At 40.4% G+C, this 19,771-nt stretch overlaps 2 protein-coding genes across 5 annotated transcripts in view; both read left to right on the forward strand.

The window, feature by feature from the left end:
• The window catches only part of Nqo2 (NAD(P)H dehydrogenase, quinone 2), a 38,104-nt gene extending 30,305 nt beyond the window's left edge, over positions 1-7,799 (forward strand). The window contains exons 7-8 of the mRNA XM_013016613.1: positions 1,312-1,435; positions 7,363-7,799. Coding sequence (XP_012872067.1) covers positions 1,312-1,435; positions 7,363-7,799 — 561 coding nt within the window. The remainder of the gene's footprint in view (positions 1-1,311; positions 1,436-7,362) is intronic.
• The window catches only part of Ripk1 (receptor (TNFRSF)-interacting serine-threonine kinase 1), a 42,062-nt gene continuing 29,755 nt past the window's right edge, over positions 7,465-19,771 (forward strand). The window contains exons 1-3 of one of the 4 annotated variants that reach the window (XM_013016725.1): positions 7,966-8,085; positions 8,725-8,789; positions 19,016-19,232. In XM_013016725.1, coding sequence (XP_012872179.1) covers positions 19,069-19,232 — 164 coding nt within the window. In that variant the 5' untranslated portion in view covers positions 7,966-8,085; positions 8,725-8,789; positions 19,016-19,068. Of the gene's footprint in view, positions 7,593-7,965; positions 8,086-8,724; positions 8,790-17,899; positions 18,062-19,015; positions 19,233-19,771 lie in introns of those variants that run through there. The other 3 variants (XM_013016724.1, XM_013016723.1, XM_013016726.1) reach the window with 3 other exon arrangements.

Below are 19,771 nucleotides of genomic sequence, written 5' to 3' on the forward strand. Positions count from 1 at the left end.
ATGTGCACTGGTACTAGGGCTTGAACTCAGGGCTTTATGCTCTGGCTTGGATTTTTCACTCAAGGATGGTGTTCTGCCATTTGAACCACACAATTTCTGGCTTTTTGTTGTCTAACTGGAGATAAGAGTTTCTGGGACTTATCTGCCCAGGCTGTCTTTGAACCTTCAGTTCTCAGTCTCCTAAGTACCCAGGATTACAGGCATGAGCTAATGGCGTTCAGCTTATAATTACTTCCTTATACTAGATTTATGTTTAACCATCTTGATTTCTATCTCCTACCAGTTCCAGATTGTTAGATTTAATGATGTGTATAAAGACTTTGTGATCAACAGCCAAATGATAACTTTCATATCTTGGTTTTCAATATTTTACACAGCAAAATCAAATCTAAGGGTTTAAAAGCTATCCTGAAGTTACCTATAATTGGGTCCCCCAAATCAGTGTTTCCAAGAAGCAAATTCTCCACTTCAAACTATCAATGGTTTGGAACATGCAGGTTTATTTTCTTCTATTATTACTAATTTTTTTCTTTTTAGAAGTGATGAGACGATTTATAAAGAAAATTGTCATCAAAATCATATTTACTACTTTAACCTTACTGTTGATAATTTATCCTAAGTAGATTGTTAAAAATCACCAAGTAAGGCAGGGTACTGGTGGATCACACTTGTAATCAAGAGGTTGGGATCTGAGGATGGTGGTTCAGAGTTAGCCCAGGCAGGAAACTCTGTAAGACTCTTATCTCCGGTTAACCACCAGAAGGTGAAAGTGAAGTTGTGTGTGGCTCAATGGTAGACTGCTAACCTTGAGGCCAGGCTGAGTTCAAGCTCTAAGACTGACAAACACACACACACACACACACGCACACACACACAAATCAATAGAATTTTTTTAATCAAGGAAACCCCCAAAATATGTTTCATTAAGCAAACTACATCACCTTTTTAGCACTATAAATTTCATAGAATAATAATGTGGTGTCATGTGTAACATAAATTGCTGGCACATAAAACACTGCCAACGAAAAATGTACATAAGAACCAGGACTACCCATTGGAGATCTATGTAGTTTGAGGATTTAATGATATGTAGAGGCTAGAGTCCAATTTCATGGAGTCTAGCAGAAGATAGAGCTTTTGGGGTCAGAGATAAGTTTATTTTAAGGAACACTTACCATACTCTTTTGTTAGTTGCCTCCTAAGCCCCAGGAAGGAAATGCAAAAGATTTGTCACAGATGGCTGCACATGAGGGCGCTGGACTGCAGGAAGGGAATACCAAGCATGGAGAGTCACTGATTTTTTTTTCACAGAAAGCAGAAGCCAGCTGTTCCTTGCCTCTAAGAATTGTCCACTCATCCTTTGAGGCTGCTGCTTGTGCAGATGTCCTAACAGGTGAGGAAAAGTGCCATCAAGTATTCTTCTTATACCAAACAAGTACTTGCAGGAAGGACCAGAACCATGGTGGACTCTCTTGCCCAACAACAATGTAAAAACTTGGTGAGAAGCATGAAAATGGAATAGAACTATAAAAGAAAAAGAAAAATAATTTTGCTAGTGTGGCAAAAGACTTTATAACTTGTGTCCTTCATCTGTTTTCTGTTATAAGAAAATAGCTGTAGTTGGATACCTTATAAAGAAAAAAAAGTTTATCTAGCTCACTTTTTTGCAGGCTGAAAGTCCAAGATTGGGTAGCCTCTCCTGTTTGGTCTTCATGGTGTGCCTCATGGCAAATGGAATCCCAATGGCTAGAGCATGTGAGGAAGGGATCACAAGGCAAGATGGGAAGCTAGAGAGATTTAGGGTCCAGGCTTAATCTATAACAAACTGCTCTTGAGACTCTCCCTCCCTTGGGCAGCCACTACAATGACCTAATCACCTTCCAGCAGGCCCCACTCCTTAAAGGTTCTACCACTTCAACATCAACATACTGAAAACTAAGCTTCCAGCAAACGTACTTCTGAGAGACACACTCAAACCATATCCAAATTGTAGCAGCCTGGGTTTTTTTTTTCTCATTACCTATACGTATATATTATGGTGTATACTCAAGCACTGTCCATCACCAGCTTTTCAAAATCTAAGCAAGGGAATCGTTTTCTTTCCTTTGTTAGAGATGCTGCTCAGGTTCACTATCTTTTCTATAGATCAGCACTGAATATCCATGTGGACACTGCAGTCCTCTTCCTCTCCAAGAGGACCTGGAGATCCCCCAGCTCTGGGAGCTTGCATGTCCACTCAACATAATTCATTTTTGGATAATGATCACTTTATCTTTTCCAACTCTTGTACATTTTCTGCCATTCTATGTTTTTATAAAGCACATACAGTTGTTACATAACTGTATGCTATTGGAACTATTTCTTAGAACATGTTTGCAAGGAACATCATCAAGGAAGGGGGTCAAGAATTTTCTCTGGCTAAGCACAGCTTTCTATAAAAGCAGTGAATCTCTGAGCTCAGTGTTCTCTTCCTGTGGTGATGGGTACCCTCATCTTGTTACCTGATCTCATTAATGTGAAAAGATTTTACAGCTTCACGGTATGATGAATTGTTACTACATTCTACCAAATATTTTAAAACATAATTGGACAGTCTTTTGTTGTTGTTGGCGGTGGTCTTGAGGCTTGAACTCTGGGCCTGGGCACTGTCCCTCAGCTCTTCAGCTCAAGGTGAGCACTCTTACCACTTGAGCCATAGCACCACTTCTGGTTTTCTGGTGGGTTATTGGAGATAAGAGTCTCACAGAATTTCCTGCCTGGGCTGGCTTTGAACTGTGCACAATCCTCAGATCTCAGCCTCCTAAATAGCTAGGATTACAGGCAAGAGCCACCAGCACCTGAGTAGACAGTCTTATTTGCTTGTTTGTTGAGACAGGATTTCACTAGGTAGTCCATGCTAGAGCTGGAACTCAGGGCCTTGGCACTGTCCCTGAGCTCTTGTGCTCAAGCCTACTGCCCTACGACTTAGCCACACATAGCTCAACTTTCAGCTTTTTGTTGGTTAATTAGAGATAAGAGTCTCGTGGACTTTCCAGGGACTGACTTCAAATTGTGATCCTCAGATTTCAGACTCCTGAGTAGCTAGAATTATGGCATAAACCATAGCTGCCCAACTTGTTTTTAACTTTCATCAGTTAATACAGTAAATTCTGTTGACTGCTTTACTGATTTTTAAACTTTAAACAAAGACCAGGAAAGTTACTTTGGTCATCTAATGTTACTTTTTTACATCCTAATAAATTCTATTGTATTAAATGTTATATACTGGTGTTAATGAATTGAGTTAGCTTATAATTTTTCTCACCCTGTCTTTATTAAATTTTATTTTATTTTTTATTTATTTATTTATTTTTTGTCGGTCGTGGGGCTTGAACTCTGGGCCTGGGCGCTGTCCCTCAGCTCTTCAGCTCAAAGCGAGTGTTCTACCACTTGAGCTACAGCGCCACTTCTGGTTTTCTGGTGGTTTATTGGAGATAGGAGTCTCACGGTCTCTCCTGCCCAGGCTGGCTTTGAACCGAGATCCTCAGATCTCAGCCTCTTGAGTAGCTAGGATTACAGGTGGGAGCCACCAGCGCCCGGCTTTTTATTAAATTTTAATATGAAGTATAATCTCAAAACTTCTCTCTGCTGTCTTAATGAATAATCAAATAGTTCATTGCTTCAATGATTGGAACCACTCACAAGTACAAGTATCTGGATATTCAGTTTTGTTTCATTTTATAGAAATAAAAGCAAAGTCCACATTCTGTTTCTGGGATAAGCATGACTCATCCTGCCCCTCCCACTAAATGTAGCTATAAAGTCAGGACAGAATACTTAAGAGCTGCGATCAAGAGTCTAAAAACTATCAGCAGGAAGTAGGCAAGAAAAGTAGAATTCAAGGTACAACCATTCTAGCAATAAGTTTGTCTTTTTACTCTAGTATTCCTAAGCATGAACTCATTATAGCTCAAAATTCTGTAGGCATGATTAAGAACAGAAAAACTCCAGAGACACATTCTAGTTCTGGCTTGAATGGTGGGAATTTAATTCTGTATTGTCCCTAATATTTCTTTCTTTTCTGTCACAAACCAGTCTGTAGGAAATCCCACTGTGGCAGCAAATAAAACCTACAAAGCCAAAACACTGATAAAGTAAAACGTCCTCATCCAAACAGGAATACTGTAGTCCCATGAGGACAGTCTTCTTGTTTCTTTTTCTCTCTTTCCTCCCATCTTTTGGCTCTAGAAAGGGTTGCACTTGAAGAAGCATGCAGCAGAGTGAGCAACTAAAGTTTCAGCTTTCTGTATGCAGAGTAGGAATAAGTCTCATGGAGCCACAAAGTACTGAGGAGGTCACACAGAGATAAATGAGCACAGTAAAGCAGTATAAAACTGTGTGTGAACATGGGGTTCATTTGAGCCTCATACATATATATCCAACCAGCATGATGAAGGCATTGAGAACTAAAATACCACTGGGTACACACAGATCAGAACAGCACAGCAAAGGCTTTAAGAAACACAGCCCACAGAATGTATACTGGAACTTCTAATTTGAACTTAACCAGCTTGGTATCTTGCTAAACCAAAAAATAACATTCTTCCTAGATTTCTAATAAAAGCTTGTATTGTCCAAAATATTCATTATAATAGGCCAAAAATACTTGACATTGCTACTAAATCTCAATTTGCCTGGGAAAAGAGAATCAAAAATGCTGGTACAATTATTAAGCAGGCTAATGCATGCCTGAATAGAGATGCTTTTGGTTTTGGTTCTTCTTTTTCAACACTTGTACATGAGAATATACTCGGATTTCCACTTGTACAAGAGAGCTTACTTGGATGATTCAGACTTTGAGCTGCACTGACTAGCTTTATGGTAACTTACAAAAGTTCACTACCAGAATATTGTCATCACAGAAGTGAGGTGAAGAAGGCAATGGTTTAACAAAATCTGTGCAGGTATACACAGAATAGGAGGAAGGTGACTCAAAAATAGCAAAATGGCCATAGTTGTGCACCATTGTGCCCTTCCTGCAACCATATTTTATATTTAAAATTTTTCAAGCCTATTTATTCCACTAATAGATATAACATGGATGAATTCTCAGAAGCACTGTGCTAAGCCAAAGAAGCCAGATACAAAGGTTGACATATCATATATGTATGTATTCCACTTACAGGGCACCATGAGGGGAAAAAACTATACCAATAGATACATGGTTATCAATGACTAGAGGTCATTGAGAGACTGACTACAAAATTCATGGGAAATGCCAGTTGTTGTGCGGCATGCCTGTAATTTCAATTACCAGAGGGGCAGAGACAGGAGAGTTTAAAGTTCAAGCCAGCTTGTACTACACAGTGAGTTTCAGGCCAGTATGTACTACAACATCTGGTCAAAAAAGGAGTCAAGGGTAACTCTTTGGGTTGTTGGAGGTACGCTGAATCATGACTCTACTGGCATTTATGCAACTCATCTATTTGTCAAAACTACTCAAATGAACCACTCAAAACTCATGAATTCTATTATACATAAATTATTCCTTAGAGTGGATAGAAGTGCACCCTCAAAAAAGTTATGTCTAAGTTCTAATCCTCAGTTTAGAGAAAGCTATTTTATTTGGAAAAATCATTGTTTTGCAGGTGTAATTTAGGATCTTGTTATCATCCTAGATTTGGAGTAGGCCTAAATCCAATGATTAGTGTCATTATTACAAGAGGATATACAGAGAAATTTAAGACAAAGAGAAGATCCAGAAAGAACAGGCAGAAGGCTGAGCTCTCATATGAGGGCAAAGCCAAAGAAAGGAATGATGCAGCTGCAAGGCAGCGAAGACCAAAGATTACTCACAATCACTAGAAACTGAGAGAAAGGCATAAAACTGATTTGACCTCAAACTCCAAAAGGACTTAACCTTGCTTTTTTAGACTTGGAAGTCAAATACACAGTTATGCAAACAGGTTCAGATGAGGGGAGTGGGTACCAGTGGTGGGGGAGGCTAATGAAGCAGGCGAATTAGAACAGTCTACTAGTTCATTTGCGTGCATGAAAACAGAACAACTAAATATCTTGGAATTGTTTTGGGAAAGGGGAATGAGAGGAAAGGATAGAGAGGGTGAGGCTGATCAGGATCCATTATTTACATGTGTGAAAATTTCAAAATAAAACCCCACTTGAACAATCAATATATGCTAAAAATAAACATAACACACAAATGAGTCAAAGATGAAGTCCTGAGAGAAATTAGAAACTATTTTTAACTGAAGAAAAATATTATACAAGTTTTAGCAATACATTATTTATATTTGGGTAAACATCAAAATGTGCAACTGCTGTTATCATCAAGACTTAGCTTTGTAAGAAACTGCCACACTGGGTCAGTTGCCAGTGGCTCACACCTATAATCTTAGCTATTCAGGAGGCTGAGACCTGAGGACTGCAGTTTGAAACCAGCCAGAGTCCTGGGTGGGAAAGTCCATGAAACTATTTCCAATTAACTACCAAGAAGCTAAAGTGGAGGTGTGGCTCAACTGAGACAATGTCAACCTTGAGCAAATAAGCATAAACTGCCCAATTCTTTTCCAAAGTTGCCCTAACACTTTGCATTCCCATCATGAATAGATGAGAACTGCTGTCACCCCATAACCTCAGCAGCACTTGTTGTATTTTGGATTTTAGCCATTGTAAAATGTAGTATCTCCTTGTTTTAAATTGTGTTTTCCTGCTGGAATAAACCACTAGAAAACTGGACGTGGTGCTGTAGCTCAAGCGGTAGAGCGCTGGCCTTGAGCTGAAGAGCTCAAGGACAGCGCCCAGGCCCAGAGTTCAAGCCCCACGACTGACCAAAAAAAAAAAAAAAATAGTGTTTTGCTAATGACCATTTTTATGGGTCCACCTACACGGTGAGGTGTCTGTTGAGACCTGTGCCCATTTTTAATCAGGCTGCTCATTTTCTGGTGCGCTTAATGCTTTCTTTTTGTATAGTTGTGACAAGAGTCTATTGTCAGATGTCACATTCTCCTAGCATACGCATCTTTTGACACTATGCAAACATTGTGCACGTAACTGTATACTTTACTTTTTAATTAAGCATTTCCTATTTTGCTTGTGACCCACAGCTGTCGAATAAAGAAGCACAAAAAAATGATCCCCTTTCTTCCTCGCCAGCCCTGTTGTACAGACGCACAGTAATTCCCCGTGGTTCTAGCCGAGCTAACCCACAGGATCTGCGATCCTCCAACCCCGCCAAACCTAGTCACGGTTTTCCTGACCGGCCAAGCAGTCCCTCCCTGGAGGCAGGGGGTGCGAGTCTCCCAGCTACCCGAGGCCGCCAGGGCTCCATTGGCAGGCCTCCAGGATTAAAACCCCGTGACTAAGGCTCGACCAGCGCCCCAGGCCTCCACCCGGGCAGGGGGCGGGGGCAGAGGGTAGTCCACACCCTCGCGCCAGCCGCGCTCCCTTCGGACCCCGAGAGCGCGGGCGGCCTCTGGAGCGGAGCGGCCTCGGGAGCGGCCGACGAGCGCGCCACCCGGGGGCTCCTCACCCCGACCGGCACCGGAGCGCGATCGGACGCGCCCAGGGAGCGCAGGTGGACTCGACGGGACGCGGTGAGCTGGGGCGGGGGCGCGGGCTGCGCGGCTGGACGGCGCCCCCCGAGCCCGCCGAGCTCCGTGGTGGGTGCCACACCCGTCGTGGTCGTCCCTTGGCCCGTCCTGGCGAAGAGGTCGGAGCAACTTCTGCCCGGCCCACCTCCGTGTCTCCCCACCTGGGCGTCTGGAGGTTTTGCCGCGGAAGCGAAAGCACACGAATCTTAGCCGCGCCTGCGTCTAGGCTCGGGCGGCCGCCGTCCTCTCCGACCGCTTCCCGAAAAGGGCGGGGCTTTCTTGTCCGCGCGTGGGAAGTGGGCGGGACCCTGCCGGCGCCTGACGTCAGGCGGTGGGTGGAGCCTCCAGCGATCCCGGAAGCCGGAGCGGCTGGGCTGGTTGTGCACAGCCGGGGACTCGGTCGCCCTGGGTCGGCTCTAGTCGCGATGGGGAAGGCGGAGGTCGGCCTGGTGCGACGGGGAGCGTGCGCTTCATCTACCTTGTTTCTGTTATTTTGGTAAGGATGATGGGTTGTTGCAGTGTCATGAAGGAAAGAAGCGTGCGTCCTCTTGCCACAGAAGCGTTACCTAAATGTTCCTAGATAGAGGCTCCTCCGAGAGGTCAGACATCTAAGAGGAATAGATGAGCTTTTACGAGATACTGCGGACCGCTTCAGGGTTTGGAGGGTCTGGAGAAGCTGCTCCTCGCCGCGGCGTTCGGTGCAGCCTTGGAAGGACGAGGGTGTGTGTTGGGGGGGGGGGAGGGAGGAGGGGAAGTTCATTCCTCGTCTCTGTGTTGAACTTGGTTCTGACTTGCTCAGAGCCCCGTCTGTCTTGAGGAAAGCATGACCTTGGTTTAAGAGTCTTCACTAAAGACCACTGAGAGAGCTACTAACTTTTCCCTCATGTGAACAAGAGTAGGCACAGGTTGAACTTTCCGTATTTAGTACTTACTGCATTTTTAACCACCAAGAAGGTACTGAGTTAGGAGAGAATGGTGGTCCGTTTGAAGTGTGGCCTATTGCAACTCTTCTATACAGAACAAGTGAAGGCTAGCCTTGTTAAAAATGGAATTCGGAGTGTCTCATTTTTATTACTGATGGAACAGCAGTGGCAATTAACTCTAATTTTCGTTTCCCCCTTTCCGCTATATTGAGCCGATTGTGAATGTTAATGAGTATTAAGAAAAATGACCAAAATACCAACTTCCAAACTCGGCAAGGTACTATTTGTTACTTACTAATCTGTTATTACTAAAATACTGATCTGATTGTTTATGTTTTGGTTGGGTATTGTATCCTGGTTGAGATAGCCATTAATGTATAAAATATTGCCTTTTGAACCATTTTTAATGTTTTGAATTTTAGTCTTTATAAACCCCCATGTTACTAATTGTACCTGTTCTACCACTTGAGCCATATTTCCAGCCCTTTTTTGCTTTAGCTATTTTCCAGATAGGGTCTCATGCTTTTTAGTCTCAAACTGCAGTCCTATCTCTCCCTCCCAAGTGCGGTAATGAGTCAAGCATGAGTCACCGTGCTAGACCAAAGCTGTTAAGACTTCATTTTTGCATCTGGATTTTGCCTAGAGAACTAGCATGTATTAGAGAAGTGATAGCAGAGGCTTTAGAGAAGGGACAGGTTTGAATCTAGGACCTATAGGTGACATAACTCATTTGACCCAAAATGGTTATTTCCTCATTTGTAGATTGAAGTAATGACAGTAATATTTACTTCACAGAGTCATAATATTGCTAATGAATGTGATCGTGCTTACTTAAACTATATTTCAGCCTTGTATTTTGTTGGTCATTTGGTTCTCCCTTGTTCGGGCAAAGCATCTGATCAGAGAACCTTGGAGAAATGGTTATATTGGAAACCCGAGTAAAGTCAGAATTCTACTAGTAAGGAAAAAGCAGGGCACTTGATAGGCATCAACATTTTTATCACACTCATTATGTGTGATCATCATTGAAAACTGAGGGGAAAGTGCAGACTGGTCCTATCCAAAAAATAATTAAAACAAAAAGGGATTAGGGTGTGGCTCAAGTGGTCGAGCTCTGTCTAGTAAGTGCAAGACCCTGAACTCAAGTCCCATACTACTAAAATTGAATGAAAGGAAATGGAAGGGAAAGGGAGAGAAGGGAAGGAAGGAAGAAGAAAGGAAAGGCATTATATTAAAAATTAGTCTATTGAGTGGGCGAGTGTAGTCATGGAGATGGAAGGGCAGGGATAGTAGGGGAAAAACAAAGGAGGAGGCAACTGTGCTTGATAAGAAAGGTACTCATTACCTTGCTCATGTAATTGTAACCCCTCTGTATGGTATTTTCACAATAAAAACTTATTAAAAATTAGTCTATTGAAGGGCAAATATGCATACTTTAATATATAGACTTATCCTATCATAGAAGGTAAATTGTGAAATTTCTTATTTTCAGTGGAAAAAAAATCACTTCCCTTAGTTCCTAACTTAATACACATTTCTTCAAATGGAATACATCCCACTAAAAATTGCATTATTGAATTACATTAATTGAATTGCAGTTACATTAGTTGAAATGAGTTATAGGGTGGTAGAACAGGTCAGCATTCCCTTATTAACTACTATGTAATGTGACTTTATAATATGGCTTTCTACCCTAAGGTCAGTATTTTTGCAGCCTTTGGTCATCTCTCACTAAACTATTCCCAAGGCTTTTCCAAGACATCTGGTACTTAAAAGTTGAATGGCGTTAGAGATGTAGCTCGTTGATAGAGCATGTGTGAAAACAATCTCTAGCACTTTAAGAAAACTACAGCATGAAGTTGAATTGTTCATGGAAAAAAGGCAGTCTAAACTTCAAAGCACAAGGTTGTAGGGAGGACTGATGGATACACCAAGCTCACAATGCACAGTGGGCCCACCTGAAGGCTGCCTTCCTTCATCTTCATTCACTGGAGGCTCTGCAGGCCACGTCAACATTGACAAATTTGAAAAGATGTGTTCTGGGTTGAAGGACAGAACCTAACAAAATGTATAAGGTTGAAATCTTATACCCACATGACTGTAGGTACTGTTCAAAGTCATCCTGGGCAGAAAAAAGTCTGAGAGACTCCATTTCCAGTGAGCCAGCAAAAAAGCTAGACTGGAGGTATGACCCAAATGGTAGAGTACTAGCTGTTAGTGAAATAGCCAAGCAAGTGTACAGGGCCCTGAGTTTAAGCCCTTGTACCAACATGCAAACAAACAAACATGAACATAAGGCTTATAGTTGTCCATTTAATAATCAGATGCCTTATGTTAGGTTGTGCTAGGCACTGGAAGCCACCCTCTCTGAGCTTCATTAGAGATAATTATTAAATAGCAGTTGTCTTAACTGTTTGAGGGGATAAGAATGAAAATTATAACACAGTTTCACAGGACTGTAGGGTACTGTAGGCCCCTATAGTAAGGAAAAATAAGTCCTCTTAGAACAAATGTATCCTTTATGCATCCTTCCACCCCCAGTCTTGTTCTCACAAGGATTGTCAGCAGAGACCTACTGGGCAGAAGGACCCCAATGGCACTCTCAAAGCCCAAGATAAATATGAGAAGCCAGACAGAGCATTGCCAGAGCAATAAAGAAGGTGAAAAACAGATCTTTGTGATCTCCAAAGAAATTGAGGCTTAAGTATGTTCCCCAAGGTCACAGGGATAACACATCACAGAGCTAGAGATCTTACTCAAAAGAGAAAGCAAAGATTCTGTTCTGTCATACATGCCTCCTTCTATATCACCTGCAACTTCAGCCATACCTTTTCCTGTCAGATACCATGTGAAGACAGCCCACATGTCCAATGTGCTGATATATGGATGTCATCTGTGTACAATATAAGATATAGCAGGTCTCTTCCTTAAACAACCTAGAGCAAGCTAGTAAACAAGATTGTAGGCATCTAGGCTGTTTTAAAATACCTTCTCTCCGAAGTATTTTTTCTTCTCTCTGATACTGGGGCTTGAACTTAAGGCCTCATGCCCTTGCTTGGCCTTTTTTTTTTTTTTTGCTACTGGGTAGCTCTCTACCATAAAACAAAGCAAACCAAAACTAATGTTTCAACTTTCTATTATTATTATTGGTTGTAGTAATTTTTCTTTTTATTTTATTGTAAAGGTTAGTTATATAAGTCAGGTTATGAGTACATTCCTTCTTGAATAGTGTCACTTCTTCTATTTTCTCCCTCCCAACCCTTCTCATGGACAAGTTGTATAGTTCATTTCAACATAGTATCTGATGTGCATTACTGCTACATTTGTTCACTCTTTGTCCCACTTTTCTATGCTCCTCCTTACCTTCCCACAACAAGACAAAAGGTACAGAAACAAAAAACAGTGACAAAGGAGAAAAAAAACAAAAAGCAAAATAAGAAGTCTCTTCTTTCCCTTTCTTAGAGTTCATTTCAATAAACATCATTTTATATGAGCATATGCATATAGCTATTGAGCCTTTGTGATCCACTTTGAAGAATATTTTTTTTGTCTCACTGTGTGAGTGTTTGTCATGGCCAAGTGTAATTTTTTGTCTTTTACCATCCATTGTGTTTACTTAGATTTATGGACACATTCTAATTAATAAAATGAGGTAAACCATGCAACCTATGTTTCTTTGGGTCTGGCTTACTTCGCTTAATACAATTTTTCTAGGTCTTTCCATTTTCTTATGAATGGTGCAATATCATTCTTTCTTATGGGAGCATAGAATTCCATTGTGTATACATACCATATTTTCTTGATCCATTCATCCCCTGAAGAGCATCTGGGTTGATTTCATAGCTTGACTAGAGTAAACAATGTTGTAATGAAAATGGTTGTGCTGGTAGCTTTAGTGTGGCCTTGTTTGTGTTCTATTGGATAAATGCCCAGGAGTTGCTGGGTCAGACCTCAATGTAAGGCCAGATACCATGAAAATATTACAGGAAAGGGTAGGGAAAACACTAGGGCTTCTAGGCACAGATCAAAACTTCCTAAGTAAAGATCCAGAATCACAACAAATCAAAGAAAGACTGGATAAATGGGATTGCATCAAACTTAAGAGTTTCTGCACAGCAAAGGACATAGCTAGCGAGATAAATAGATACTACCTATGCATCAGACAAAGGCCTCATATCTAACATATACTTAGAGCTTAAAAAATTAACCTCCCAACTGGGTGCTGCTGGCTCACACCTGTAATCCTAGGTATGCAGGAGGCTGAGATCTAAGGATCATGGAAAGTCTGTGAGACTTTTATCTCCAGTTAACCACCAGAAAACTGGAAATGGCACTGTGGCTGAAATGATAGAACACTTGCCTTGAGCTGAAGAGTGCAGAGACAGCACCCAGACCCAGAGATCAAGCCTTACAACTGACAGAGAAAAAAAAATTAACCTCCTGCAAATAAACTCTCAAAGAAACAACAACTTAATTAATAAATGGGCTAAAGACTTAAAGAGAGACTTCACAGAAGAACAAGTAAGAATGACCAGTAGATACATTAAGAATTGTTCAACATCTCTAGCCATAAACGAAATGTAAATCAAAACAGCATTGAGATTCTGCTTCACCCCAGTTAGAATGGTCATTATCAAGAACACTAACAATAGTAAATGCTGGTGAGGATGTGGCCAAAAGAGAACACTATTACACTGTTGGTAGGAATGTTAACTTGTTTAGCCTCTTTGGAAAGCGGTATGGAGGTTCCCCAACATTCTATTATGAAAAAAATTCTATTCTGAAAACATTTGATATAAAAAGTTGAAGGTTATTACAGAGGATTTGTGTATATTCAGTACAGGTAGCTTGACTTGGCTTGCTTTGTCAGTAGCTGTCCATCTTCTCTATCCACTAATTGATCTGGTTTTTTTTGATACATCTCAAAGTAAATTGGAGATACCAGTACACATTCCCCTAAGTGCTTCAGCATATATATCATGAATTAGAGTTCAGTACTTTTATACATTTTCCTTTTGATATAAAACTTACCTGCAGTTCTTAAGAGTTTATACACCTTTGGAGTATTCAAGAGATTGGTTCCAGAATACCTGATATAAAAATCCATAGATATTCAAATCTTTTATATAAAATGGCATAGTATTTGCATAGAATTTACCATATTCTTTAAATAGTGTCTAGCTTACTTATATTAATGCTACATATACAGTTGTCAACTGTACTGTTTAAATAATGGCAATGAAAAAGTTTGTAGATATTACAGATGTAATTTCATAGAATATTTTTTATTGGTTAAAACAATTTTTTTAAATGTCACATGCCGGTAGCTCATGTCTGTAATCTTAGCTACTCAGGAGGCTGAGATCTGAGAATTGTCATTCAAAGCCAGTCCAGGTAGGAAAGTCTGTGAGACTTTTTATCTCCAATAAATTAGAAAAAAAAAAAGCCAGAAGTGGAACTGTGGCTGAAGTGATAATACTTGCTTTGAGCAAAGGAATATCAGGGACTGGGCTGGGAAGGTGGCTCAGTGGTAGAGTGCTTGCCTTGCATGCCTGAGTCCCTGGGTTCGATTCCTCAGCAAAACATAAGCAAAAAGAAAAAAAGCCGGAAGTGGTGCTGCACTAGCCTTGAGCTGAAGAGCTGAGAGACAGTGCCCAGGCCCAGAGTTCAGGCCCCACGACCGGACCCCCCCCCAAAAAAAAGGAATATCAGGGACAGAGCCTAGGCCCTAAATTTGAGCCCCAGAACTGGCACACAAAAAATAAAAATAAATTCATGAGTGCAGAACCCGCAGATGTATTTTTTTATTAAGTAGTTGTACAAAGAGGTTACTATTCAACAAATCAGTTTATAAGAACAGTACATCTTGATTGACATCACCTTTTCATCATTCTTCCCCATCCTCCCACCCTACTCCCTCCCTTAATTTTCCTAGTTTCATAAGGTGTGCATTAAATATTATGACTGCATTACCCCATCTTCCTCTGTTCATTTGGGGCTCACTTATTTTTGCTAATATGGCAGATGCATATGCCTGCCCTCCCCAGCCCCTCTGCTAGAGTAGAGCATCATCATCATCCTAAAAGTCCTATCCCACTCATTTCATCACTAGGCCTCTTGCAACCAGTATTCTTTTCTCACCTTACATTAGTTTATACTGTTCTATACCTTCATAAGAAGAGGCTCATACAGTACCTATTCTTGGACGTTCTTTTTTCTTTTTCTTTTTTTTCTGTTGCCTGCCTGCCTGCCTGCCTGCCTTCCTGCCTTCCTGCCTGTCTGCCTGCCTTCCTGCCTGCCTGCCTGCCTGCCTGCCTGCCTGCCTGCCTTCCTTCCTTCCTTCCTTCCTTTCTTCCTTTCTCTCCTTCTTTCTTTCTCTCTTTCTTCCTTTCTCTTTCTTTCTTTCTCTTTCTTTCTTTCTCTCTCTTTCTTTCTCTCTCTCTTCCTCTCTCTCTCTCTTTCTTTCTTCCTTCCTTCCTTTCTTTCTTTTGTCAGTTGTGAGGCTTGAACTCTAGGCCTAGGCGCTATCCCTCACCTCTTCAGTCAAGGCTAGCACTCTACCACTTGAGCCACAGCACTACTTCCTCTTTGACAAACTCAGCAATCTGTTTTGCATCTTATCTATGCTCTTTCATGTACAAGAAGTTGAATTCCTTTTAATCCATCAAGTCATGTTGCTTTTTGTGAATACTCTGCAATATGTATATCTTGCTCCTTGTAGTGGACAGCTGTTTCTCCCTTGGAATTATTATGAATAAAGTAGCTCTGAACAGAGTCTTTTTTTCCTCTTTTTTCTTTTTTTCTTTTTTGGTGGGTCATGGGGCTTGAACTCTGGGCCTGGGCGCTGGCCCTCTGCTCTTCAGCTCAAGGCTAGTGCTCTACCATTTGAGTCTTTTTTGGACATCCATTTTCATTTCTCTGGGGATCAGGATTGCTGTGTTTAGGGATTATAGGGATATGTACAATTTTATAAGAAATGATTAGATCTTTCTCCAAAGCAGTTGTACCAAGTTTATACTCCCACAAAAAATGTGAGAATTACATTTGCTCCATGTTTTTGCCAGTATTTGGCACTGTCAGTCATTTTAATTTTGTATGTCCTGGTAGGTGTCAATTGGTGTTGTTCTGATTCTCCGTGGGGTTTTATTCTTCCCATCATTTGAGTGAAGTCACTGAATATGAGTGAATGAAAGGGGAAAAAATGGAGTGAATAGTTGTTTTGAGATTTCACAGTACACTACATAGCACAGATGGACAAAGTCTCAGTCTTTGGTATTTTTTACATCTTTCTATTCAGACCTCAACATTCTTCTTCATTCTTCTAATTCCTACTTTTATTCATAATTACTCTAAATGTATTTACTCTCAAGTATGTTTTAATTACTACTAGTTCTTAGCTTATGCTCAGCACTTCTGAGGATCTGACTCAGGTGCTGGGTTTTTTTTTGTTTTTTGTTTTTTTTGTTTTTTGGGGCTTTTTTTGATATGTTCCCCACTACTGGAGCTTGAACTTGGGGCTTAGGCACTGTCCCTTAGCATGTTCACTCAAGGATTGTTCTCTACCACTTGAGCCATACCTCCACTTTGAGCTTTTTTGGTAGTTAATTAGAGATAAGAGTTCCACAGACTTTCCTGTCCAGGCTGGCTTCAAACCATGATCCTCAGATTTTAGACTTCTGAGTAGCTAGGAGTACAGGTGTGAACCCCAATACCCTACAGCTTGCATTTTATTTTCTTTTTTGATTTATCATTTTTAGGAAGGTTCCTTATGTTAAATTAAGCCTTGTTTGTGTATGAGAAGCATTTATGGCCCAACTTCAGGTTTTTATTTTTCCCCATTAGCTTTACAGCCTGAAGATGTCATTAGCCTGTGACAGTTTTCTATTTTATTTCATTTATGCAGTCTGAATGCATTTTATTTCTCTGTTTAACCTTGTAGTGGGTTACTTTTTGTACATGTTTTTTTCTACCTAACCAACATGTTTGTTTTCTTTAAGTAGTTGTACAAAGGAGTTGCCATTTAACAAAGCAGGATGTTCACTCTCTCCACACCTCTTCAGTATAGCATTGGAATTCCTAACAAGAGCAGTAAGGCAAGAGGAAAACATAAAGGAGATCTAAATAGGGAAAGAAGAAGAAAAACTTTCCTTTTTTGCAGATGATATGATCTTGTACTTAAATGACCCTTTAGATTCCTCCCACCAGCTACTAGAGCTGATTCAAAAGTTTGGTAAAGTGGCAGAGTATAAAATGAACCCACAAAAATCATTAGCTTCTCCATATGCTGATTACAAGATGGAGACTGAAATCAGGAAAGCAACTCCATTTGTGAGAACCTCAAAGAATAAAATACTTAGGAATTTGCCAAAGATGTGAAGGACCTCTATAGTGAAAACTTTAAAAATTTAAAGAACGCAGTTGAGGAAGACTCAAGGAAATGGAAAGACCTTTCATGCTTCTCCATTGGAAGAATTAGCATTAAAATGGCAATACTGCCCAAAGCAATCTACAAATACATTGCAATACACACCAAAATCACTCTTCAGTGAGATAAACCAATCTAGAAATTCATGTGAAACAACAAAAGACAGTGAGTAGTAAACACAGCTGAATAATGTTGGAGGAATAACAATACCAAACTTCAAACTCCATTACAGAGCCATAGTAATGAAACCAGCTTGGTACTAACACAAAGTGAGGCCCAAAGATCAATGGAACAGAATAAGAAGACCCATAAATAAACCCATAAATAAACATTTACTATTTGATAAGGAAGCCAAAAACATAGTCTGGAAGAAAGACTCTTGAACAAATGGTGCTGGCAAAACTGGATATCTACATGCAGAAAACTGAATCTAGACCCTTATACATCACCTTTCCTCAGCATCAATTCAATATGGATTAAAAACTTCAATGTAAGACCTGAAACTGTGAAACTATTACAGGAAGGAGTAGGGGGAAACATTAGGGCTCACAAATCAAAGAAAAATTTGATAAAGGGGACTTCAGCAAACTGAATTCAGCACAACAAAGGACAACTAAAAAGACAGCCCACAGCATGTGAGAAGATTTTTGCTAGCTACACATCAAACACCTCTCATCCAGATTATACTGTGAACTTAAAAATTAAACCCTCAAGAAACCAAATGAGCTAGAGAGTCTTCCCTGAAGAAGAAGTAAAAATGGCCAATAGACACATGAAGAAATGTTCAATATCTCTGACCATAAAGGAAATGCAAATCAAAATAACATCAAGAAAACTAACAATAACAAATGCTGATGGGAATGTGGCCAAAAGGGAACTCAACTACACTGTTGATGGAAATGTAAACTTGTTCAACCACTGAAAAGCAGTGTGGAGCTTCCTAAAAAAAAAAAAATTAAACATAGAACTACCCTATGATTTCATTCCTGGGCATTTGCCTAAAGATTGAAAACAGGATTATAGTAAAACCACCAGCACAACCATGTTCATTGCAGCACTATTCACCATGGCCAAGGTATGCAGCCTGGATGCCCCTCAATGGACAAATGGATCAAGAAAATATGGTATATATGCAATGAATTTTTACTCATCCATTAGAAAGAATGATATTGTACCATTTGTAAAAAAAAATGGAAAGACCTGGAAGAATTCTGTTAAGTGAAGTTATGTCAGGCCCAGAGAGATAAGGGATGCATGTTTTCCCTTATATGTGGAAGCTAAATTTAGCTTATAAATTTATAAATAAATATGTTGGGTGGTATGCAAGTACATACAAATTTCAATTCATAAACTGAAATATGGTAGTTTCAAGGGAAAATTCAAATAGAGTCATTCCTTAGGCAAAATCAAAGCTCAGCAAAATAAAACACCAGGAAACAGGTACTCAAAAGAGATGTGGTAGGTTCAAGGGGAGAGGGGTGTATAAATGCTAAAAGGGTGACAATTTTCTACATAATTTTTCCTGTGGGGAATTCAGGTCTGAAGGGGTTAGCCAGGATCCTTCAAAACTATTTTACATAAGGCACCACCCCGTGCCTACTCTTAGATCATTGTGTTCATTAGTTAGTGGGCTGCTCTATTTCTCCTCTACTCCTGCACTGAGGAGGTCCAGGTTATAGGGACATATCTTCAAAATAGGCCCTATCCCTGGTGGGGCTTTAATGGCCTGTGTCATGATGATATTGGCAGCGTCTTCAGAGCTACCACATGGTCTAGTGCACTTGTCTTATGTTTCTTTCTTGTTTTATGTTCCTGAAATTCTTGTCCTTTCCACTGAGCCCAGCTGTGCATCTGGATGGATGCTTGAATTACATTAGCCAGCATGTTTCTGTCCTTTGTTTTTTCTAGGGCTTCATATTATCAGAAATATAAAGTCTGCTGAAATTAAACATGGTATTCTGTGTTTTTAAGAAAAACAGCTCATTTTAGAGATGTTTATCTTAAGGGGAAAAAAAGATGTGTATTTTTGGATCATGATCTTGCTGCTCTGTACCCTGTTTTGTTTTGTTTTTTCACAGAACACAGCACTGAGAAATCAGAAGTGGTGTGTTTGGGATTGTGAACATTCAGAATGCAACCAGACATGTCCTTGGATGATATTAAGATGAAATCCAGTGACCTTCTGCAGAAAGAAGACCTAGACAGTGGAGGCTTTGGGAAGGTGTCCTTATGTTACCATAGTACCCATGGATTTGTGATCCTGAAGAAGGTGTACACTGGGCCCAACCGTGATGAGTGAGTTGGAAGGTCACACACCAGCTTTCCACAGAGAGTGTTGTTATTGTCAGAGCATGAATGAGAACAGTCCAGGTTCGAGATGAGGCAGATCTTGGTGGGAGTCTTAGTACACCAGCTCTAGGTCAGGGATGATGATAGCTCTTATTAATATTATTATCTATGATTCAGATTCTGAGAGCAGTTAGTGAAGAAGTGGTCAAAAACAGAAGAGAAATGTAAGTAAAGGAAATCAAGAGAAAGAGATAGAAGGGTGATGAGGAAAGCAATGAGAAGAAATGGAAGAGATCAATTAAAATACATTTGGTGAGGACCAAACCTAAATTGAATGGGGTAGAGGAGAAGGAGGGAAAATGGGGAAGGATAGGAGTGGGGAGGATAGGTGAGGGGAAAGGGAAGGAAGAGGAGGGAGGAAGTAGGAGATTCCTCTATGAAAGGCCCCAGGAACTGTGTCTAATGCAGGGTTCTGCCCATGTTTCCTCCATGAGCTAGTTATGTACTGCAGTCCAGTACAGTCCCTTTTTTTTTTTTTTTTTTTT

The sequence above is a fragment of the Dipodomys ordii genome, unplaced genomic scaffold (assembly GCF_000151885.1).
Source record: "Dipodomys ordii isolate 6190 unplaced genomic scaffold, Dord_2.0 Scaffold32, whole genome shotgun sequence".
Lineage (NCBI taxonomy): Eukaryota > Metazoa > Chordata > Mammalia > Rodentia > Heteromyidae > Dipodomys > Dipodomys ordii.